At 49.2% G+C, this 24098-nt stretch overlaps 1 protein-coding gene across 2 annotated transcripts; it reads right to left on the reverse strand.

Annotated features, from left to right (window-relative positions):
* Window positions 1–290: 290 nt before the first annotated feature.
* Window positions 291–18264, reverse strand: ITGAX (integrin subunit alpha X). Of its 2 annotated transcripts, none has more exons than XM_065892907.1 (30): window positions 18204–18264; window positions 17521–17623; window positions 16922–17025; window positions 16563–16633; window positions 16296–16410; window positions 14505–14635; window positions 14227–14372; window positions 13826–13979; window positions 13371–13521; window positions 13094–13167; window positions 12799–12928; window positions 12546–12688; window positions 12255–12395; window positions 11957–12166; window positions 9637–9767; window positions 9347–9504; window positions 9050–9204; window positions 8206–8337; window positions 8044–8117; window positions 7685–7826; window positions 4739–4855; window positions 4565–4644; window positions 4391–4474; window positions 2267–2345; window positions 2049–2156; window positions 1855–1938; window positions 1538–1651; window positions 1315–1416; window positions 936–1046; window positions 291–389 (listed from the first exon to the last, which is right to left on the reverse strand). In XM_065892907.1, exons 1-30 carry the CDS (start codon window positions 18262–18264, stop codon window positions 291–293), a joined length of 3504 nt encoding a protein of 1167 aa, XP_065748979.1. The 2 variants fall into 2 exon arrangements, with proteins under 2 accessions (XP_065748979.1, XP_065748980.1); XM_065892908.1 differs by having other exon boundaries at window positions 11957–12164; window positions 12244–12395; window positions 18204–18240.
* Window positions 18265–24098: the final 5834 nt, after the last annotated feature.

Here is a 24098-nt window from a genome sequence, read left to right on the forward strand (position 1 = left end):
TATTGTCCATCTATTTCTAGGTAGAAATTCCAAGTCAAGTCCTCAGGAGAGGCACGTCAGGGATCCTGTCCTGGGATTTCCAGCTGGAGCCTTGACAAGACCAATGGCCCCTCCCAGGCTAGGTGCTTTGTTCAAACACACCGCATCCTCCCGAAGAGAGAAAGCAGCCTGATGCCAGCTTCCCTCAGTTGGAATGTTCTTCCCCTCAGGCCTGACTTGGGTGAAAGTAAGAAGGCCAGGGAACCTCTCAGGGAAGAGAGCAGATCCAAAGGAGAGCAGGAGGTAGTTTCTTACTGGGCAACTTGGGGGTCTCCTGTCCCATTTTCTGGAGCAGTCTGTCCATTTGCTCCCTCCATCATTTCCTTGTACTGACGTTTGAAGAAGCCAACCTGTTGGGGAGGAAGGAGAAGAAAATCAGGAAGTCCAGTGGAAGAGAGGAAAAGAGGTGATGGGGAGGGGGAGCAAGCACCATTTCTGGAACCCTCCTATGTTCCAGCACTGCACTAGGAGCTTTATATAAATTGTGTCATTTAGACTTTGCCACAGTTCTGTGAGCTGGGTAGAACCACCTTCAGAATGAGAAACCGAGACCGAGCATGGACCAAGCACATGCCAATGGTTAAGGAAGGAATCAGTGGTGGTGTCAACATCAAATCCAAGGCTGTGCTCTCATGTTCTAATTTGTGTTTAAGGGAAACATGTAAAGAGGTGGAGAAGAGTGAAAAAGAAATGGAGACAGATTAGAGGAGGCTTGAGAATCAGATAGAAAGACATGGGGTCAACTGGGGACTGGTTATGTCACAGGTGGGAAGGGATCTCTTACATGCAGTGACTTAGGAAGAATGTGTGCCTGACTCCATGGTGAGTCTTTCTTACACTGTAGAAAGTGTGGTACCAAATGCTGGTGGTGTCAGGAGTGGGATGAAAACACTCACCTTGTACAGTATGGCTGTGATGAGAGCCAGCAGCAGCAGTCCTCCCACAGAGCTGCCCACAATAATGGGGATGGGGTTATAGACCTCAGACTTCTCCAGCACCAGCTCCATCTGGAGTGGAGATGACTCCATCAGAAAGTATCAGGACTCTTGCTATCCCAGACTCTTCCCAGGTCCCCTTTAACTCCCTCCCCTTCTTCATCAGGCTCTGCTCCAAGAAGTGAGATACAGAAGGATTCATGGGCTAAGGGACAATTGTCCTGCCCAGGGACCTCCATCCTTCCTCTCTCCAGGCTTGCAAGCCCCCCACTCAGCATCACAGATTTAGCATCAGGAGCTCTCTGACCAGCCTGGTCACTGCCTACCACACGGTCACTACCTGGGTTCTCAAAAATGCCTCCTGTCCTGGAAGCTGGGAATACACGGATCTGTTGAACGTGATCTCAGCTACACTCACAACCAACACCTTCTTCTGCAGTGTCTGCAAAAGAGAAGGGGAGGCTGGGAAATAGCTCTGGGGAGGGCTTGGGGTTAGAGAAATGCCCTGGCTTGAGGTGGGCACAGACACATCAGGCCCCACCTGAGTCTGGGAGGGGACACACCTGGCTGACCCAGCCGAAGCTGAGATTTCCTTTCAGGATGAAGTCAAGTTCCTCCTGGACACCGAAGGAGCGGATGTCACAGCGGAACCTCAGGCAGGCAGCAATAGAGCAGTCCTGGGGAAGAGAACTGGCATCAGGCCCGAGAAAGGTGGGTTTGAAGGTAGAAGACCACATTCAGCTGTCTGATTTGAGGGGAGCAGTCACATCTGAGCTCAAGCAGGCTGTTCAACAGACATCCATCTAAGGTAACATGCATTCCTGAATTAAATTCCTCTGAAGTGTGGCTTCCAGTGGGGGACAGCCCAGAGCCCTCTCACCAGGACAGGCTTCTTCTGAAAGTGGGTCAGGAAGTCGGATTCTGTGGGCACTGTTCTCTCTGAAGAGCACTGAATGGATGGGTTCTAGGAAAAGGCACAGGGAGAAAGCGTGTGATGGGGTCATCAGGGATTCATGAGGACCAAGGAATCCGGGGAGAGGGCATTAGTGGAGGAGCCATACAGTCTTTGAGTACCTGAGGGTGGAGGACCTCCATATCCTCCCACACGGTCAACCGGTTCAGCTCCACGGGCACTGAGAAGTCAATGCTGACAGGCAGGTCCCTGTGTCCCAGGTTGTTCACCTGCACGGAGGACAGTGAGGGCAAAGGTCATGTCGAGCCCCACATCCCTCCCGAATCTCTGGCTCCAGGGCCCCTGCCCCAGCCCACGCTCCTGAGTCACCGTTACGTGCCTGGTATCTGTGCTGAGCCCCGCTGCTTTCCTCCTCCTCAGAGGCTGAGAAGTTGAGGTACTTGGTGGATTGTTCATGGCTGAGGGGAGAAGAGGCGTGGGCGGATGGGAAGTTCTGTTAGGGCCTCCTAAGGAGGCTTTGGCTGGGAGCATGACAGGACAGGTCGTCAGAGGCCCCTGGGGTGGTCTGGAATGAGGTCTGTGGCTGATCTGGGGTAATGGGAGGGTTTAGGGAACAGGGCTGGGCTTCAAGCTGCGTGCAAGGTTCTTGCAGAGGTTGCCCACATAGGAGACTGCCAAGGCGGCTGGGCTGGGGGTGCGGTGACAGGGACTGAGAGCTCTGACCCGGGGAGAGCGGGGGCCAGGGTCTGTCCTCTCTGCACCTGGGTCTTCCTTCCAGGCCTTCATGGACACGGAGGATGCCGGATGGGCAGGTAGGACACAAGAAAGGTTTAGGGAGACTCAGGCGGATGCTGTTGACAAGTGTCTACTGGACCTGCCCCTTCTGGTCTCCCAGAGGCCTTCCCTGGGGCCCTTCTCTCCTGTTTCCTCAGCTTTTCAAGCCCGCACCCTCGACCATGAAAGTGCAGTGTCCTAACCACTGGACCATCGGGGAATTCCCTCCTCAGCTTTTCTAGACCTGAGGTTTGGAGGTGAGGGTGGCCCCAACACAGACTCTTCCCTGGGTCTTAGTGTAACAACACCTTGAGGCTGCCTAGGCCCCTCTGGAGACCCAGTGGCCAGCCTGGCCCCTCGCTGGGTGGCTGCTCTCACTTCTGCCCCACCCCCCTGCCCCACTCTACTCTTTGCATACCTGCCCTTTACCTGTACCATTCAAATTCTAAGCCCCACTCCGACTCCAAAGTCTCATCCCTCCTCTGTGAGGGGCTCAAACACCCCAGCCTTGTCCTGGGGGCCGCTCGGAGTGCCCCGACCCACAGAATCACAACTGTAGAATACAAGTGTAGAGTCACGCACACCTAGGCATGGCATGTCCTGCTTGTGGGTCCCCTGCAAGCAGGTGTGATAACCCCGGTGCTCACACCAGCAAGCAAGCTCCTAGCTGACAGCTGCCCGGGCTGCTGAGAGCCCCCAGTGTGCAGGTGTGAAGGAGAGTGTGAAACCCTGGGCAGAAGGAGGTAATCCAAGGAGGCCCGTGGGCAGAACTAGCAGGGGAAGGTACCCAGGCTAAGCCATGTGGGCCTGTTTCACACCACGACTGTGTGGATCTCACAAAGGCAGGGGCTTATGTCTGGTGTTGATTACACATAATAGGGGCTCAATAAATCTTTGTTGAATGACAAATGAATTTATGGAAAGTAACCACAGCACTGTGCCCGGAACATAGCAGATGCTAGGAAGGTATTTGTGGAAGGAAGGGATCTGCTCAAGCTCTTGGCTTGACTCCTTAGTGTCAAACACCGTGTGTACCCCTCTTTGGGCAGCATTTAAGCCCTTTTCCTTTCATCCAGCTTTTCCCTGATCCCCAGTCTCTGCAGCCAGCAGGTCACTTCCCCCTGTCCTTCCCAAAGGAGACTGGGAAAAAGGGGAGGGGTGGTTCTAAAAGCCCTGCAGAGTGTAAATCTGTTCCTTGTGGTGAGGAATTGTCCTGCCCAGATGCCAAGGCTAAAGCGCAGTGCCATGGACACTTCAATGTTTAGCTGAAGCCCCCCCTGCCAGAAGACCCTAGTGTCCCCTCGCCCCCTTGAAAACTCAGGTAGCCTCAGGAGACAGAACTACAGGGAGGCCCCTGATGAGATTCTTCCTTGAATCAGGATAACCTTGCTCCCCAAAAAGGCTGTAAGAACCTTGAAAACAGGGTCACATCTCGTATGTCTTAGGGATCCCGGGACAATCTTGAGGCTTTTAAGAAAGGCTCCTGAGAACTGAAGCCTCTGTTAAACGTAGGATGTAGTGATAATAATATCACAATTACTATGATCGTCAATAACCCACAATAAGCACTCGACGATTGATTAGTAAGTGCTGCTAGCAGTGTCATCTACCGATTGAGGGGGTGGTGATAAAACTTAAATATCACAGATGTTCAGCTGCTGCAGAGTGAGAGTTCCCCGAGCCCCACGGAGTGATGGAGGAGGAGCCCTTGGAGGTCGTGGCGTGGTACCTGCTGATCACGGTGTACACGGCGTACTTCACCGGGAGCTCCAGCCGGAAGGTGGTCTTGCTCATCTTGGGGGCGTTATTCTCACTGGAAAGGGAGGAGGATCCCGGCTGGCAAGTTCCCCAGAGGAGGAGGCTGAGCGGGACGGAGCACTGCCCTGGGCCTGGCCCAACTCACCTGCTTACATTGGCTGCAAGAAGCAGCCGGCCTCCCAGCATGGCCGTGGGGGAGACGTCAAAGATGGCCCTGAAGGTGATCTGAGGAAGAGGTAGGAATGGGGTGTGGGGGAGGTCACCGAGGAGTAGGACGGGGCGGGGGTAGGGGAGTAGCGGGGGCAGAAGCAAGGTTCACCTGGGCGCCCTCACGGAAGATTAAGTTGGTGATGCTACAGCTGGTGCTGAGGGTGCCCTGGCTCCCGGTGGGGGCACTGTCACAGGTCAGGCGCAGGGCACGTGACTGCAGCTGGTTCTAAGGAAGCACAGATGAACCAAGGCCGGTGAGCATTTGCTAGTGTTCCAACGAGACTCCATAAACTACTGACAGTTTCCTGAATCTACCTTAAGGTTATATTTCTTAAAAAAAATCTTTAAACACTATCTGGTCAAACTTCTTCCTAATGTAGAAATCCCAGATTTATTAGCATTTCTTCCTTTTTTTAAAATATCTTTATTGGAGTATAATTGCTTTTCTTCCTTTTATTTATGGTTCTTTTTAAAAGGTTGTACTATGAAAATTTCAAATATACTCAAAAGTGGAGAGACTAGGTAAATCTACCCAAAGTCCCCATCACGCAGCTTAAATTTTCAACATTTTTCTACTCTTGTTTTATTCAGCTATTCTCCACTCATTTTTTTTCTTTTCCTGACTAATTTAAAGCACATTCTAACATCACATACTTTCATCTTGAAAGACTTCAGTGTGTATCACCAACAGACAAGGGTATTTTTTAACATAAGACAAAACTCAACAAATCGTACTCAACAAAAGCTGATCCCTAAGATCAGCTAATATCCAGGTCATGTTCTGTCTTCCTAGATGGTCTCCAAAAATGTTACATTACAGTTCATTTTTAAACGCAATATCCAACAAAGGTCCACGCATGGCATCTGGTTGATGTGTCTAGAAGTACCTCCAGTGATAGGGTGTTCACCCCTCCCACAGCTGGAGTTTGCCGCTCCTAGTGTATTTCTTCACACATTGATCAAAATATGCTCCCATTGGGAAGACTAGCTTAAGAGAGACATGGGAGACCAACCAAACATTATGTGCAGACCTAGTTAAGTTGTTGGTTCAAATAAACCAGTTAAAAAATATTTTTGAGACAATTAAGGAAATTTGATTATGGTCTAAATACCAAGGAATCATTCATTTCATTGGGTGTGATAATGGCTATGGGGTCACGTAAGATGTCCCTACTGTCCATAACAGTGAAATAGGAAGGTGTGTGATGACAGGATGTCTGGGATTGGTTTTAAAATATTTGAGTAAAGGGAAAAAAAAACAGGTGACATAAATGTGGTGAAATGTTGATCATTGTTGAATCTGGGCGATAATTTTGGGGGAGGTTTGTTGAACTACTCTCTTCTTTTGTAAATGTTTAACATAATTTTTCATAATAAAATTTTTGTTAAAAATCTGTTTCTCTTTGACTCCCTGTGGTCCTAGTTCTGTCCTCTAGAACAGTGATTGCCATATGACAGTCCAGCACCAACTTTTATAAATAAAGTTATATTGGCACACAGCCATGCTCATTCATACACATATTGTCAATGGCTGCTTTCACCTTACATCAGCAGAATTGAGAAGACGTGAAGACACTCTGTGGCCCACAAAGCTGAAATATTTACTATCTAGCCCTTTATAGATAAAGTATACCAAGCTCTGATCTAGAGTAACCAATAAATCCAACTCCTTCTTCTACAGAGCAGTATTTTATTTTATTTTACTTACTTTTTTATTTAATTTTATTTTATATTTTCCACGCTGCACAGCTTGAGGGATCTTAGTTTCCCAACCAGGGATTGAACCCGGGCCACGGCAGTGAGAGCACCGAGTCCTAACCACTGGACCACCAGGGAATTCCCCAGAACAGTGTTTTAAAGTATTTGAAGGCTGAATCATCAAAAAATCTACAAACAATAAATGCTGGAGAGGGTGTGGAGAAAAGGGAACCCTCTTGCACTGTTGGTGGGAATGTAAATTGATACAGCCACTATGGAGAACAGTATGGAGGTTCCTTAAAAACTAAAAATAGAACTACCATATGACCCAGCAATCCCACTACCGGGCATATACCCTGAGAAAACCATAATTAAAAAAGAGTCGTGTACCACAATGTTCATTGCAGCTCTATTTATGATAGCCAGGACATGGATGCAACCTAAGTGTCCATCGACAGATGAATGGATAAAGAAGATGTGGCACGTATATACAATGGAATATTACTCAGCCATAAAAAGAAACAAAACTGAGTTATTTGCAGTGAGGTGGATGGACGTACAGTCTGTCATACAGACTGAAGTAAGTCAGAAAGAGAAAAACAAATACTGTGTGCTAACACATATATATGGAATCTAAAAAAACAAAAAATGGTTATGAAGAACCTAGAGGCAGGACAGGAATAAAGACACAGATGTCGAAAATGGACTTGAGGACACAGAGAGGGGGAAGGGTAAGCTGGGACAAAGTGAGAGAGTGGCATGGACTTATATATATGTTACAAATTTTAAAATAGATAGCTAGTGGGAAGCAGCCACATAGCACAGGGAGATCAGCTCGGTGCTTTGTGACCACCTAGAGGGGTGGGATAGCGAGGATGGGAGGGAGACGCAAGAGGGAGGAGACACAGGGATATATGTATGTGTATAGCTGATTCACTTTGTTATAAAGCAGAAACTAACACACTATTTTAAAGCAATTATACTCCAATAAAGATGTTAACAAAATAAAATAAAGTATTTGAAGGCCAAGGTATGTTTTCCTTTAAAAGAGGAATATTGATAGGATGTGGACTACAAAGAAATGTAAAGCAGGGTCCTTGCTCTCTTCACATTAGCGGCCTCCTGGGAACTCATTCCTGATGGTCATTCTTAAAATGTAAGCCCAGAGTTGAACACAGAATGAGCCAATGCATGCCCCAGCCAACACAACCACATCCACCCAACCACGATCAGCCCAGCCCTCTTGGTTTACAAGAGGCTGTTAAACAATGGAAGCCCTGCCTGAGCCTTGAACCCAGCACAGGAGTCTCTGCTGATCCCCCGCCATCAGCCTTTCCTTCCCCAGAGAGGACAATACCTGCCCCCCTGCCACACGTCGGTAAGATAGCCCCAGTGGGTAGAAGAAGGTGATTGTGGTTCCATAGGAGTCCTCTCCATCATTCCACACTCTCACTTCCAAGTTCAGCTCCAGGTTACTCCCCACAATCAGGGTCTTCAAGCTGGGTGTTGGGGTAGAGGGGAGGAGATGATTCTGTGACTGAGGCTGGAAATGGTGTGGGGATGAAACACAGAGTAGGAAAGCGGGGGAGAGATGGGGACAGGATGTCTGGGTCCAGAGCACTGGGTAGAGATGTTAGGGAAAGCCAGTGGCAGGAGTTCCGGGTTCCAGGAAGGGGGATGGGGGACCAGGGGAGGTCTGAGGGGCTGGACGCTCACCCTGAGACCCCAAAGGAGATGCCGAGGTTGTCCTGGCAGACGTGATCGGCACCACAGTTCTTCTCGAAGGGGAGCTGAGAGTGAAGGGAAAGCAGGGTTTTCCCCAAGATCTGGAGTCCACACCTTCCACCCGCTCTGGAAGAGCCCAGCACCAGGACTCACAGAGGTCATGAAGTATCTCTGGGCATCCACTGCCAGCATAGGCTGGAGGTTTCCAAAGCCAGAGACAGGCTTGCCCACTAGGGAGAAGTTGAGACGCAAGATGATGGGGGTCACCGGGTCCTCCACACAGGCCTGGCGAACGGACATTGGAGGGAGCAGTTGGCTAAGAAATGCACCATCGCAGCCACTAGCTGGGTCCCATCTCCTCATCCGTAAAATGAAGTAACAGTGGTACCTACCCACCCCCCATAAATGCTCATCCAGGATTCTGCGTGCAGAACCTCTGCTGTGGTTGTCCTTGGTGTTGAACATCCTTCCCGCAGCCTCCCACAGGCTCACTTACTCTACTCAGGGTCTCCCCAAACAGCTCCCGGTGACCTCCCGACACCCTCTCTGTCCTCTCCCCAGCTTTCTCTCTCTTCATAGCCTTCATCACTACCTGACATCTATTATTTAGGAATCTGATCACTTTTGATCTTCTCCCAGAGCTCCCCCTGGGCATGATTGTTTTGTCCACTGCGGGGTCCCTGGCGACAAGGACAGGGCCTGTCTCAGAGGAGGAGTTGGATAAAAGAATCCCATCCCCATCGCCCCATGGCTCTCTGAAGCAGCCGTACTCTTTTTCCTGAAATCCAGCCGTGTAGCCTCTGGCAGATGAAGCCAACCTCATCCATCCATTCGCTCACTCACTCCACCAACATGTGTCAAGTACCTCAAGTACCTCCTGCATTCCATGTGCCATGCTGGGGCAGAGCGAGGACCAGAACACACCCGTCCTTTCCCTTCCCAGTCCCCTGACAGCCTCAGAATGGCCTCTATTCCCAGGACTCTGAGGCCCCCTCACCGGCAGAAGCAACCTCACGGGCTCACAGTGCTGTGTCAGCCCCAGATCTCGAACACGAGTCAGATTCCGAGTCCTTGTCTCCTCGAAGACAGCACGAGGACTCAGGCGGCCAGGGTCAAGGGTTAGGTCAAAGGTCACAATGCTTTGGAGGTTAGCTGTAGGGGAAAGCGGGGAATAGAAAAGGCTGAGAGAGTGAGGAACTTCCCAGCTGGGCAAGGGGCAAGGTAGGAGACAGGAGTCCTGGGCTTGGAGACTCCCAGGGTCAGGGCATCCTGGGTCAGAGGGGAAATAACTCACCCAGACGGTTCTTGGGACTTTGAGAAACATGAAGGCAGACAATGGCCTCACCCAGAGACTGGGCGAAGGCCGGCTGCTGGTGGCATTCATACACAGACCTGGTGATCTCTGGAGGTGTGATGTGGATGTTTGCCCACACCCTAAGCACAGGTCTGGTCCTGCGGGCAGAACACTGAGCTGAGGACAGGCTCTTGGTCCTGGGAGGACAACCTGGGAGGGCAGGTAGGGAGGCTGGTGTCCTAGGCAGACCCAGGACCACCAGGGGAGTGTCTGGGGAAGGCTTTTCTCACCTGAGCAGCAGCGCGTGCCCCCGGGCCCCCACAGCCAAGTCCACCAGTCCATCCATGGTGAGGTCCTGACCCCCGCTCAGCGACTGCCCAAAATACTGGAGGCTGGGGGAGAACTGGGTGCCTGTGACCCGCTGGCCAGAGAGGGAGAGGCAAGTTAGGTTGGGGGTGATGGAAACAAGTTGGACAGAAGAACGAGAGGAGCAGGGAGCTGGGGGTATGGGAGACAGAATGAAGGGGTGAGCAGTAAAAAGACATCTCCAAGAAGTGCCTAAAGAGAGAGGCGGGGATGGGAAAATGGTGACTAGAGACAAGGGAAGATTTCTAGGACAGAAATGAAGAAGTGGAGATGGAAAGACTGGCCTGGTGACCTGAGTTTTGTTCACTCACTCAGCTAGTTAGTCTTGGGTTCTGATTTTGGCTCCTTCACTTATGAGCCATGGGACCTTAGGCCAGGAGTCAGTCTTTCTGTGCCTGTTTCCTCATCCCTCAGCTGGGATAGTAACACCTCAGAGAATTAAATGAATTAATTCATGGAGTTCTTAGAACCACACCTGACGTATGGTCACTAGTCAGTAACTTACTATTATGAGTATCAGGGCTCCAGCCCTAGCCCCCACATTGCAGATGGTGCCAAGGCCATAGGGCCTTTAAGAGGCCAATTCCAGACTTGAAATCAGACTCTCTGACCTCATGCCCAAGACCCCTTTTTGCTCTCCGTAGCCACCCTGTCTCTTCAGAAGACAAGGTGGGACCAGGTCGGGATGGGGAGGGACTGTGCCCATACGCAGATTCTACGCTCTTGGACCACCTGCCCTGTGGGTCCCTCCCCTTTTATTTCCATGGCTCCTGTAACGACCAGTCCCTTTAAGAATATGGCCTTTAAATCTCTGGGCACTGATGGGACTGGCAGACATTGAGAGTAGTAATAATAAAATGAAAGAGAAATTTACCAATTACCAAGGAAGAGGGGGTAGAAATAGTGCAAACACAGCCAGACAGCCTTGTGCGCAGGAAAACTGATCTCACCACCATGTCATCCCCACGTCCCTCATTTTCCTCTACACCCCAGCCCCTGGCAACCACTAATCTCCTTTCTGCCTTTATGGATTTACCTAATCTGGACATTTCATGTAAATAGAACCATACAATATGTGGTCCTTTGGGGCTGGCTTCTTTCATTTAGCATAATGTTTTCAAGGTTCATCTATGCTGTAGCATGTGTCAGTGTTTCGTTCCTTTCATGGCTGAATAATATTCCATTGTATGGGTATACCACATTTTATTTGTCTGTTCCATCAGTTGATGGGCATTTGGGTTATTTCCACCTTTTGGTTATTATAAATAATGCTAATATAAACAATCACGTATAACTTTTCTGGTGTGGTCATGTTTTTAATTCTCTTGGGTGGAACTGCCAGGTCATACAGTAACTCTGTGTTTAACCTTTTGAGGAGCTGTTTTCCAAAGTAGCTGCAACATTTTACGTTCCTGCCAGCAGTGGATGAAAGTGCCGGATATTCCACACCCTCACCAACACTTGTCATCTGTCTGTCTGATTCTAGCCATCCTAGTGGATGTGAAGTGGTTTTGACTTCCTGACAACTGGTAACTAATGATGTTGAACATCTTTTCATGTGCGTATTCGGCCTTTGTATATCATCTTTGAAGAAAAGTCTTTTCAGATCCTTTCCTTAATTTTTAATTGGGGCTTCCTTAACTTTTGCCAGGGGAAGTAGCCCTCCCTTCTCAGAGAACCCTGCCCCCTTGGGTGAAAGGCTCCTGCCTATGGGATTTGGCAGGATTACTGATGGCAGGAGAGAATAAAGTCATGGCATCCAGGGAGATGAAGGGGTGAGTGGACAGGCAGACTGAGGCCACCAGAACTAAACTGACTGGCAAAGGGGGGCTCCAAGAGATGGAGCATTGGGCTAGAGTCAGGAGGTTGGAACCTCCCTCATCATCATTCTTGATCCACTATAAACCTTGGACAAGTCCAGGCACTTATCTTCTCCATGCCCCAGAGTTCATCTCTAAAATGTGTTTGCTAATGCCTGGCCTATGTACAGCGTAAAACTGCTGGGGGACTAAAAGGCTTGGGTGGAGAACCCACTCAAGTATCAAGTCACCATGCAAAGCAGGGAATGGATCAATGTTTCCATTTCTCAAATTCCACAGATTTTTCTTACTGTCCACTAGGTGCTCAGTGCTGGATAAAAGAGATAAGATAAGGGAAAAAAGAATTTTCCAGGCAGCAGTGTCAAAGACAGGGAAAAGCCTGGAGGAGGTTGCTGTGGCAACAGCAACAATGACTGGGCCTCACCTGGCTGTGGGCAGGGCTGATGCCCAGTCCCGAGGTTCCGTGAAACAGGTAGACAGCACCCCGGTTCTCCTGCTCTCCGGGGGCCCCGATGGCCACGTCCGTCAGCCTGTCCCCGTTCACATCCCCCAGCACCGTCAGAGCTGCCCCAAAGCGGCCCCAGGGGTGGCCTTTCTCCCCTCGCAGGACAGCACCACACTGCCACTTAGCCCTCTGCAGAACAAAAACAGTGTCAGGTCCCACCCCAGGAGACCCCTCCACACCCAGACCCCGCCCAGCCCGGGTCTCACCAGCCACTCACCCCCCGAGGAAAGGGGCACACGGACACCTGCCCGCCCCGGCTCTGCTCATAGTAATGGGGGGCCCCGATGAGGACCAGGTCAGAGCTGCCATCTCTGTCCACGTCCACGGAGCTGAGGGAGGCCCCGAAGTAGGAGCCGATCTGGAGGGCAGAGCGTGGAGTCATCCTGCCTACCCCTGCACCCGCTCTGGGCCAGGTCCCGCCTCTCCCCAGATACCAGCCCCTCCCTGCTGGACCCCACACCCCCTTCATCTCCCTCTCTGCCCCTGGAGACCCTCCTCCACACCCAACCTGGGTCCCTGTGACTTCAGCCTTCGGCCTCCATTGCCCGGACACCTGCGTGAAGATGACAACCTTCCCGGTGTGCTGATGGCGGGGGGCCCCCAGGACAAGGCTGTGTACCCCCTTCCAAACGGCCAGCTCTGTGGAGTAACCTGAGGGGACCAGGCCTCAGCACAGAGGCTTCCACTCCCCACCCCCGGGCCCCTGCCCTTCCCAGGCAGCCCGTCTCCCGCCCGGCCCTCTGACCACAGCCTTGCCTCACCCAGGTAAGAGTCACTCATGTCTGCGTGCTCCTGAGACATGTTGATGAAGGTGGGGCTCCTATTTGGGGGGTACAGGAAGGCACCTCCAGACCAGCTGAAGCTCCCCACTGCCCCCAGAACTGGTCCATCCTGGGAGAAAAGGATTCCAGAGCAGGTGGGAAGAAGAAGAAGACAGCCTATTCTGAAACAATGCCTGCCGACAGTTCCACCCACTCGCCTGATGCTCACTCTTGCCTTCCCTCCTCCCATCTCTGCCTCACCCTACATCAGTGGCCTGAAAGGGGCCCCACTCACAGGCATGAACACAGCACTGAAGCCCTCCTGGGACATCTCCAGTTCGAAGGAACTACTGCTTGTAGTCTTCGTACCTGGGGAAAAGCATGACACCTAGGATTCATGGGGAAAGACAGGCTTTGCCAGGTTCAAGAAGGATCTCAGCTTTAAGAGGATCTCATGTGGAGACTAATACCCAAAGGGAAAGACTGGCCCATGACATAGGAGTCCAGGTTCTAGAAGGAAAAACATTTATGGGTGAGGGCTTCTGAAGTGGGTAGTTCCATCTCTGACTTACCCTCAATGGCAAAGATTTTCTCTTTCAGTTGGTTTTGAATGTCTCTCAAAGCATCAAAGTTCTCCACTTTAAATATATGTTCATGGGAGGGCTTCGATGCGATGTCCTTTAATTCTTGCCAGGAATGTATATTTTGAAAAGCCAATCCCACCTGTCCCCAGCAAAGACCAATTCAGTGAAAATAATCATAACTATAATATGCCTGCTGGGTGCTGGGATCCTCCAATATAACCCTGCAAGGTTAATATTATTACACCCAGTGTACAGGCAAGAAAAATGAGGCCCAGACAGCCTCATCAAGGAGCTTAGGGAAAGGATGAGGATACCTCCGGCTGAAACAGAGTTTTCATCCTGAAGTAGAAGCTGAGAGAGCTGGGGTTTCTGTCCTTGAAAGGGAAGGTGGCTTAAGAGGAAGCGAGGGGAGGAAGCAGTGGGAGGGCATCCCCACACCCTACCCCGATTGCATAGCGGATGACGCCAGCAGCCTCGGCACTGGGAATGACGTCCTTGTAATCCAGAGGGTCATGTTTTTTCTGCCCATCGGTGATGACGATGAGGATTTTGGAGGCATCTTTTCGGGCCCCATACAAGGCACTGAACAGCTGTTCTCTGTCGGAGAAGATGAGGGTCCAGAAGCCAGTGAACAGAGCTACTGCTTAGCCTCTGATGCCTTTGTGAGAACAAGGAGATTCTGCTTCCTCTGTGATGCCCCCATCCCACCCAGAGGCCCCCGGCTTGGTGAGGAGACCACAGGCTGAACTCCAGTACCCATCTCTCCCTTCCTCTTGGAGACAGATGCGGCCCAAAGGAAGACCCAGATGCTTTGGGGGAAGACCTGGGAGGAGCCAGGACTCACGTGACCATCTTGATGGCTGTGGCCGTGTACGTGTACCCACTCAGCTTCTGTACGGAGTTCAGCAGGCTTAGTGGGTTTGAGCTGGCTGCGAAAGCTTTGAAAGTGAAGTGCACCTGGAACTTGTTGGAGAACTGCACCAGGGAGAACTGGGGGAACCACACAGGGCTGGGGGCTGGGCCAAGGCACCAGAACCCTGGGGTTCCTCCCACAAGCTTCCCCTGGGGAGGGGAGGGCGAGGGGGCGGCTGCACCCTTTCCTTCCCTCCCCTGAGAGCACACCTGGGAGCTGGGACTCTGGAACTGGCTCATCATAGCCTTCACGAAGTTCAGCATTTTGGCAAAATTGGTGGAGGAGATGCTGCCTGAACCATCAATCAGGAAGGCAATGTCCTGCTCCTGCCTCGGGCACTCTGGAGAAGGAGGTGGCACCAGTCCCCCGAGGGACACTCCCAAAGCCCAGGCCTCCTGGCCATGAGAACCCACCCTCCCAGGGGCTGCCATAATTCCTGCCTAGAGCAGGGCCCTTTGGTCTCCTGAAGTCTCTAAAGAGGACATATCTGTGATTCAGTTGCTCACACCTGGTTGATAAAAACGTAACAATTCCTCCAATCCAGATGGTGAGAGGCTGGGGGTCCCTCCTTCTTCCTCGGCTGTCTGTGCCCCGCGCCCTGACCCTACCCCACCTTCTCCCCCAACATGCCCCCCATCCAGCACTAAAAGGACCTTGCTCCAGCCCCTGGCCCGGTACATCCCCAGTTGGTCAGCACCAAACTGTACTTTTGCTAAATATTTTTAACGTCATCCCTGGCAACAGCGGCACACTGGTCCTATGCTGTCCTCAGCTTCCATCTGGACCCCACTGTCCTCAGAGTGAGCGAAGAATCTGTCCTCAGAAGCGGAAGCTCTCCTGGCTTGGCTTGCTCAGGGAGATTCCTATCTAGCTCCCAGCTGCCCCCTTCTGCCTCCAAGGCTTCCCATCAGAGAGAGGGGTGTCCTGATAGTAGCCCAGGCACCTGTGGATGAATCTAGAACCTAGGAGGTGCTGGGAGGGGCACCCCATTCAGGCCCCCAGACGTCAGTCTCCCCAGCGGCCTGAGTGTGAATGTGAAACCAGGGAGGGGCCTCGGCCTGCCCCGGTGCGGGGGGGGGGGTCTGAAAAGCTCACTGTTCCACCTCTTCATCCCCCTTCCCTGTCAGCACCAGGGAAGCTGGGCCCTGTGCCTCGACATGCACACACACACACACACACACACACACACACACACATACATAACACAACACACACATATATCACACACACACACATATACTCATACACACACACACACACATACATAACACAACACACACATATATCACACACACACACATATACTCATACACACACACACACACACACACTACACACACACATACATAACACAACACACACATATATCACACACACATACACACACACACACATATACTCATACACACACATACATACACACACTACACACACACATACATAACACACACACATATACAGTATACATACATCACACACTCACACACACACTCACACACACACATATACTCATACACACACATACATACACACTGCTCAGACTGCCGGCGCCCGCGTCACCCCTTCCCAGCTGCTGCATGAGCCAATGGGCTGTGCTGCGGGCGCATTGTATGAACATAGATGCCCTTCACTCTAAACATTCTTGCAGCTGGCATTAACTGAGCCCTCACCACACGCCAGGCACTGTGCCAAACCCTGGCCGAGGACCACTGTGTGTTACTCTCAGTGTTGGGTGTGATATTATCCCACAGGCAGATGAAGAAACTGAAGCTCAGAGAGGGAAAGGTCCTAGGAGAGGTCCTGCGGTGGGACAGTGACGGGGCAGGTGTAAAAGCAGGCGGTGACCCCTCCAGCCCATGTTTGGAATCACAATACCATCCAGTAAATTTTTTTTCTGGATCCCTCTTTTTTATCCACTTTGGGGTGTCTCTGACTCCACTGCAAACCAGAGTCAGAGGTGTATAGGTACCTTGAAGGACTCAGTGGCCCCAAACACTCACCCTGCAGGGCAGCCGGGATCCTCTGGGCCTGCCGTGATGGGGAGACCAGCAGGAAGCAAAACCCAGTCAAGTGCATGTTCTCCCTGCATGCATGGTGCACGGTGGGGCCACAGGCCTGTGGACAGAGGGGCCTGGTGGGAGGGGTTGCCCCTGCTTCTGTCCCACCCTCCCATCCCAGCACCTTCCCCCTTCATGAGACCCCCAGCACCAGCAGCCCCAGGTCCCCACTCTTTCCCTCAGATGCTCCCGTGACCCAGGGCAACTCACCAGCAGCCGAAAGGGGCTGGTGGTGGCCACCATGGACAGGCCCAGGGACATGTTCACAGCCTCTGGAGGCACTGAAGGTACAGATGTGTGCATGGTCACCCTCAGGACAGAGGAGGCAGGGAGCATCTCCTCTCTGGGAGATTAGGGGTTCTGACAGGTGAAGGGGGCTCTCAGGTCTTGATGGAGGTATGGGGGTACGGGGGTGCATTGGGAAGGGAGACTGGCTGGGTCAGGAAGCCTGTCTGAGGGTAAGGGTCTGCAGACAGAGCTGAAGCCAGGAAGTGGGTCTCCTGTGCTCTCCACAGGCCCCCAGAGCACGGGAGCCTGGACCTGGGTCTCAGCCGGGAGCAGTGACTCACCCGGAAGGAGGATGGGTTCACACTTGCCCATGCTGTAGTCACACTGGTAGAGGCCGCCCGTTTGATTGGAAGCCTTTATCTCCTGGGGGGCTCCAACCACCAGCCTGGGGGGAGAAAAGAACACGGCAGCTAAGAGTGTGGATGCCAGAGCCAGACTGCCACTTGACCAGTTTGTTTCCCCTCTCTGAGCCTCAGTTTCCTCATCTGTAAAGTGGAGATTAACAACAATTTAAATTCCACATGAGAGAGATTTTTGTCTCTTTTATGCTCTGGTGTCTGCCTGGCTCCTGAGACATTTAGTAATAGATGCTCAATAAACATTTGTTGAGTGATGGATTCCTACATCATAAGGTTGCTGTGAGGACGAAATCAGTGCCCACGAAAGGGTGCCTGGCACTTCGTAATTGCTTAAGAGATAAATAAAGTTAGCTGGGGATCTCGAGATGGCAAGCTGGCCCTTCTTTCAGTCCAACTCTTCAAAGCCTTGGCGGGAATTGCCATGGCAGACAGGGGAGAGTTTGTGAATAAAGAGAGGGATGTGGGGAGGGACAGGGAAAGAGTAGATGCGAGCCAAAGGCCAGATACCACACAGTCCTCACCAGTTGGCATACTGGACCACGCTGTATCCAAACCCAGCGCTGTCCACATGGAAGGTTGTTGGCTGGTCTATGTCCAAGTTGAAGCAGAAAGAGGAAGCCAGGGCTGGGGAGGAGGGTGAGGAGACACACTTTGGTGAAGGGTCTCCCTTCTGCTCCATCTCCCTGGCCCCCAGCCCCCTGCCCCACTGTCCCCTCCAGGCGCAATGCCCCAGCATCTCCTGGTCTCCTGGACTCCCAGGCTCAGCTCTGCTTCTCTCCTTCAGATGGTCCAGAGATAGCTGTTCACCCACTGGTCTGCTAGCAAGTTTCAGTTCTTCATTTCCACAGAGCAACGCCCAAGCTCTAAAAATGCTCCTTTCCCACTCCTCCCCCTGGGCTCCTATGAGGAAAAATCCAGAAAAACTTGGGGCCAAATGGATGCAGTGGTCAGAGTATAAGATTGACTCGTTCTGCCTACTTGAAAAATGTTTGGATTGCCCAGGCAACTGGCCTCTCTTCCAGAATCTCTTGAACTTCCCTAAAATTGGTTCAGTATCCTCTCGATCTCCACAAACTCCAGATCCCAAACCCGCTATAACTCCAGATCCCTCCCCTAATGTCTGAGTCCAAAGCATGCGTTCTCAGCTCTCCCCCTACCTGGACCCCCATCCCCTCCTCCCACTTCGTCGTGACTCTCAGCTTACCCATCGACAGGAGGAGGAAAATCCTGGTCCTGGTCATGACTGGAAGGTCAGACATGGGCATCGGAGCGTCTGAGCCACCAGGGAAACAGCTGGACCAAGGTGCCAAGAAAGCAAGTAAACAGAGAGGGACACAGGAGGCTGGAGATAGGGAGGGAAGTTGTCAGCATGACTCAGAGGTGGAGGGCGGAGAATGCAACTAAAATAAGAAAAGAAAGGGGCCAGGCAACCCACACACTCTGCGTCCAGAGATGACATGACTTGCTTCTCTTAGTCTCCCCACCCTAGGCTCGGGTGGATGCAAATCTCCTGCCCTGCTCTACCTCTCCAGGTTCCCTCGTTGTACTGGCAAAAGTTTCCCCTTGACCTTGAAACTTCAGTTAACCTGGGGAGGGGAAACGGGTAGATGCCAAGGTGGGGTCAGGGCCCTAAGAGAAACTCTGGTAGGAACTCTCCTTTTTGGACCTGGAAACCTCTGGGCCCAGGAGTCAAGTAGGTGGACCCTAGGATGGGGTACAGCGTGGGTATTTGCTCATTTGTTCATCGTTTATTCAACAAGTCTAATTTGAGGCTGATTATGTAAGCCCTCTGTTAGCAGAGGGAGAAAACACAAGCCACAAGGCCCAAGCGCTGGGGTCAGTGAAGAAGAAAAATATGTAAACAGCAAGACATTGCTGTGAGAGGAGATGGTACCCATCGGTCACAAGGTATCTTACCCAGTTTGAAAGCATTTGGATTTCCAGGAAGGCTTCACCGAAGAGGTGACACTTGATCTGAGTCTTGAAGGCAACTGACTAGAGGGGAGCGTATTTCAGAAGGGTTGGCCAACTGTGGAAGAGGCATGAGACAGGAAGGCCTCTTAGGAAATCAGTGATAGAAACCAGAGAGTGGGAGGTAGAAAGTGATAAGAGATGAGGTCAGTGGGGGAGGAGGGAAGGGGAAGAAGGCCCCAGGCCCAGAAAGTCCCCTTAAGGCCTGTTGATTTTATCTCAAGGACAGAGGGAAGCGTAGAAGCAAATTATGAAGACTGAGATCTTCAATTTTATGTTTCAGAAAGCTAGAAAGAGGGGCTGTGTAGGGCACAGTTTCCTTGGGAGCTAGCTGGAGACAGATCATTCAGGAGAGAGGTGATGAGGGCCTTTGGGTGAGCTGGTGGCCATGGGGATGAACTGAAGGCTAACTTGTCCCTAAGGCATGGACAGTGGTGATGGTCCCTGGGTACTGGAGGAGGGACAGGTGCTGGGCTAGGGCAACTTTGGTGTTGAGGAAACCAAAACATGGTGTTTAAGAGTTTGGGTTCATAAAAAAGAATGAAATAATGTCATCTTCAGCAACATGGATGGACCTGAAGTAAGTCAGACAGAGAAAAACAAATATTATATGATATCACTTATATGTGGAATCTAAAAAAATGGTACAAATGAACTTATTCACAAAACAGAAATAGAGTCACAGATATGGAAAACAAACTAATGGTTACCATGGGGGAAAGGAGGGTGGGGAGGGATAAATTCGGAGATTGGGATTGACATATACACACTATATATATATAATAGATAACTAATAAGGGCCTATTGTATGGCACAGGGAACTCTTCTCAATACTCTGTAATGACCTATATGGGAACAGAATTTTAAAGACTGGATATATGTATATGTATAACTGATTCACTTTTCTGTACAGAAATTAACACAACATTGTAAATCAACTATACTCCGCTAAAAATTTTTAAAAATAATAAAAATAGATTTAATTTAATTTAAAAAAAATTGTTTGGGCTCTTTCATTGAAAACCACTGCTCCCCGGGAGGGAGATGTGGAGGGAAAGGATAAGGGCCTGTTATTTTTCATAGCAAAGCTTGTAAAATAATTTGTGCCTATGTATAACTTTGATAAAAATACAAACTTTAAAAAATAAAAATTTTAAAAGTTAAAAAAAAAAAAGTGGGCTGTTCCGACCTCTCTATGCCTGTTTCCTCCTCTGCAAAATGGGGTGATAATAAAAATACACACCTCCTATTTTTGCTGGGACAGTTGGGTTTGTAAGTGTGAAAATGCTCGAACAAATATTTAAGAGCTTTTATTATTGGCTATTATCCTTACTATGCTATGATGATTATTGTGTTAGGTAAGTGCGCTTCCCAAGGGGGGAAACCTCCACATCCTGAAGGGTGTGCAGGGCTGGATCTCAGGAGAAAAGTCTGGGCTGGAGATGAGTTCTGAAACCATCGGCAGAAGTGCTGGATGAGATACTGATGGAAGTGTGAAGAGGAAGGAGAAAAATGGGCCTGGGCTGGGTCCCAAGGAAACGCCAATGATGGCCACAGAATAGGGTATCAAGAAGGTGGGGAAAGAAAGTGTCCGCAAAGAAGGAGAGAGAAGGGCACAGTGCAAAGGCAGCATGGAGAGAAGGAGTATAAACAACATCACAGGCTGCCGTCAAGTGACACTGAGTGAAGTAAGAAATGAGGAAGTCTCTGGATCTGGCTACAGAGGCCATTGGTGACCCTGGAGCGGGCTGTGCCAGGGCAGTGGGGGAGGGGGAGGGGACAGGGATGGGAGTTGCAATGTCACCGGAGGGGAGCAGCCCTGAGGAGACCTCAGACACAACATGGCTGGATAAAGGCCCTGGAATTCTTGGCAATGAAGAAAATTTGAGAGAGGGAGAGAGCGAGGGTGCAGGGGTTCAATTCCAAGAAGGAAATGGTGACAGAAAAACCCAATAAAGAGAAAGGAGAAGTGGTCCAGATCCTGGAAGGGATAAAAGACAACCAGAAATGATTTAAACCAGAAGAAGTCTGGGAGACTCAGGGCTGGTGTTGTGGACAGGTCGAGAGACCACCAGCCTTCGAAGGACCTTGAACCTGGCCTTTCCTTCGCTCTCTTTTCTTAGACTTGGGTTCCACCCTGGATGAGTGAGGATGGACAAGATAAGAATCCTGGATGAGTAAGACTCCATCTCTTCTCTCAAGCTGCCCAACACACTTCCATGATGTTTCAGAGAAAAGCCACGGTAAGGCACGTTGCCTTTGGCAAGGATAACTTGGATCGTAAAAGTGTAGAACAGAATGGGTTCTTAATTCAGCACACTCATTTTACAGATGAGGACACTGAGGCTCCAGCCAAGACCTTAGGGTGTCTAAAACTCACAGCCCTATTTCAGTGAATCATGACTTTGACATTTCCAGAAAAAGATGGCAATTGAAGGGGATGATATAAGCAAGGAAGGGGTGGACACCCCAGTTACTCATCTTCTCAGCCCAGTGGGATCATGAATCAGTCACATCCAGCTTTTTTTTTTGAATTTTTGAACTTTATTTTTTTTATACAGCAGGTCCTTATTTGTCATCAATTTTATATACATCAGTGTATACATGTCAATCCCAATTGCCCAATTCATCACACCACCACCACCACCACAACCACCACCACCACCCACCACTTTCCCCCCTTGGTGTCCATATGTTTTTTCTCTACATCTGTGTCTCAATATCTGTCCTGCAAACTGGTTCATCTGTACCATTTTTCTGGGTTCCACATACATGCATTAATATATGATATTTGTTTTTCTCTTTCTGACTTACTTCACTCTGTATGACAGTCTCTAGATCCATCCACATCTCTACAAATGACCCAATTTCATTCCTTTTTATGGCTGAGTAATATTCTGTTGTATATATGTACCACATCTTCTTTATCCATTTGTCTGTCGATGGGCATTTAGGTTGCTTTCATGACCTGGCTATTGTAAATAGTGCTGCAATGAACATTGGGGTGCATGTGTCTTTTTGAATTATGGTTTTCTCTGGGTATATGCCCAGGAGTGGGATTGCTGGATCATATGGTAATTCTATTTTTAGTATTTTAAGGAACCTCCATACTGTTCTCCATAGTGGCTGTATCAATTTACGTTCCCACCAACAGTGCAAGAGGGTTCCCTTTTCTCCACACCCTCTCCAGCATTTGTTGTTTGTAGATTTTCTGATGATGCCCATTCTAACTGGTGTGAGGTGATACCTCATTGTAGGTTTGATTTGCATTTCTCTAATAATTAGTGATGTTGAGCAGCTTTTCATGTGCTTCTTGGCCATCTGTATGTCTTCTTTGGAGAAATGTCTATTTAGGTCTTCTGCCCATTTTTGGATTGGGTTGTTTGTTTTTTTAATATTGAGCTGCATGAGCTGTTTATATATTTTGGAGATTAATCCTTTGTCTGTTGATTCATTTGCAAATATTTTCTCCCATTCTGAGGGTTGTCTTTTCGTCTTGTTTATGGTTCCTTTGCTGTGCAAAAGCTTTGAAGTTTCATTAGGTCACACTTGTTTACTTTTGTTTTTATTTCCATTAAACTAAGAGGTGGATCACACAAGATCTTGCTGTGATTCATGTCAAAGAGTGTCTTTCCTATGTTTTCCTCTAAGAGTTTTATAGTGTCCGGTCTCACATTTAGGTCTCTAATCCATTTTGAGTTTATTTTTGTGTATGGTGTTAGGGAGTGTTCTAATTTCATTCTTTTACATGTAGCTGTCCAGTTTTCCCAGCACCACTTATTGAAGAGACTGCCTTTTCTCCATTGTATATCCTTGCCTCTTTTGTCATAGATTAGTTGACCATAGGTGTGTGGGTTTATCTCTGGGCTTTCTATCTTGTTCCATTGATCTATGTTTCTGTTTTTGTGCCAGTACCATATTGTCTTGATTACTGTAGCTTTGTAGTATAGTCTGAAGTCAGGGAGTCTGATTCCTCCAGCTCCGTTTTTTCCCTCAAGACTGCTTTGGCTATTCAGGGTCTTTTGTGTCTCCATACAAATTTTAAGATTTTTTGTTCTAGTTCCATAAAAAATGCCATTGGTAATTTGATAGGGATTGCATTGAATCTGTAGATTGCTTTGGGTAGTATAGTCATTTTCACAATATTGATTCTTCCAATCCAAGAACATGGTATATATCTGTTTGTATCATCTTTAATTTCTTTCATCAGTGTCTTATAGTTTTCTGCATACAGGTCTTTTGTCTCCCTAGGTAGGTTTATTCCTAGGTATTTTATTCTTTTTGTTGCAATGGTAAATGGGAGTGTTTCCTTAATTTCTCTTTCAGATTTTTCATCATTAGTGTATAGGAATGCAAGAGATTTCTGTGCATTAATTTTGTATCCTGCAACTCTACCAAATTCATTGATTAGCTCTAGTAGTTTTCTGGTGGCATTTTTAGGATTCTCTATGTATAGTATCATGTCATCTGCAAACAGTGACAGTTTTACTGCTTCTTTTCCAATTTGTATTCCTTTTATTTCTTTTTCTTCTCTGATTGCCGCAGCTAGGACTTCCAAAACTATGTTGAATAATAGTGGTGAGAATGGATATCCTTGTCTTTTTCCTGATCTTAGAGGAAATGCTTTCAGTTTTTCACCATTGAGAATGATGTTTGCTGTGGGTTTGTCATATATGGCCTGTATTATGTTGAGGTAGATTCCCTTTATGCCCACTTTCTGGAGAGTTTTTATAATAAATGGGTGTTGAATTTTGTCAAAACCTCTTTCTGCATCTATTGAGATGATCATATGGTTTTTATTCTTCTATTTGTTAATATGGTTTATCACATTGATTGATTTACATATATTAAAGAATCCTTGCATCCCTGGGATAAATCCCACTTGATCATGGTGTATGCTCTTTTAATGTGTTGTTGGATTCTGTTTGCTAGTATTTTGTTGAGGATTTTTGCATCTATATTCATCAGTGATATTGGTCTGTAATTTTCTTTTTTTGTAGTATCTTTGTCTCGTTTTGGTATCAGGGTGATGGTGGCCTCATAGACTGAGTTTGGAAGTGTTTCTTCCTCTGCAATTTTTTGGAAGAGTTTTAGAAGGATGGGTGTTAGCTCTTCCCTAAATGTTTGA

Source organism: Phocoena phocoena, chromosome 15 (assembly GCF_963924675.1).
Source record: "Phocoena phocoena chromosome 15, mPhoPho1.1, whole genome shotgun sequence".
Lineage (NCBI taxonomy): Eukaryota > Metazoa > Chordata > Mammalia > Artiodactyla > Phocoenidae > Phocoena > Phocoena phocoena.

Coding starts and splice junctions, on each gene's coding strand:
- ITGAX (XM_065892907.1), bottom strand. CDS start 18,264: ATGCCCATGTCTGACCTTCCAGTCATGACCAGGACCAGGATTTTCCTC. Junction 13,980..14,226: donor ACAGCCATCAAGATGGTCAC/GTGAGTCCTGGC, acceptor CTTCTCCGACAG/AGAACAGCTGTTCAGTGCCT. Junction 4,856..7,684: donor GACGTGTGGCAGGGGGGCAG/GTATTGTCCTCT, acceptor GTGCTTCCTTAG/AACCAGCTGCAGTCACGTGC.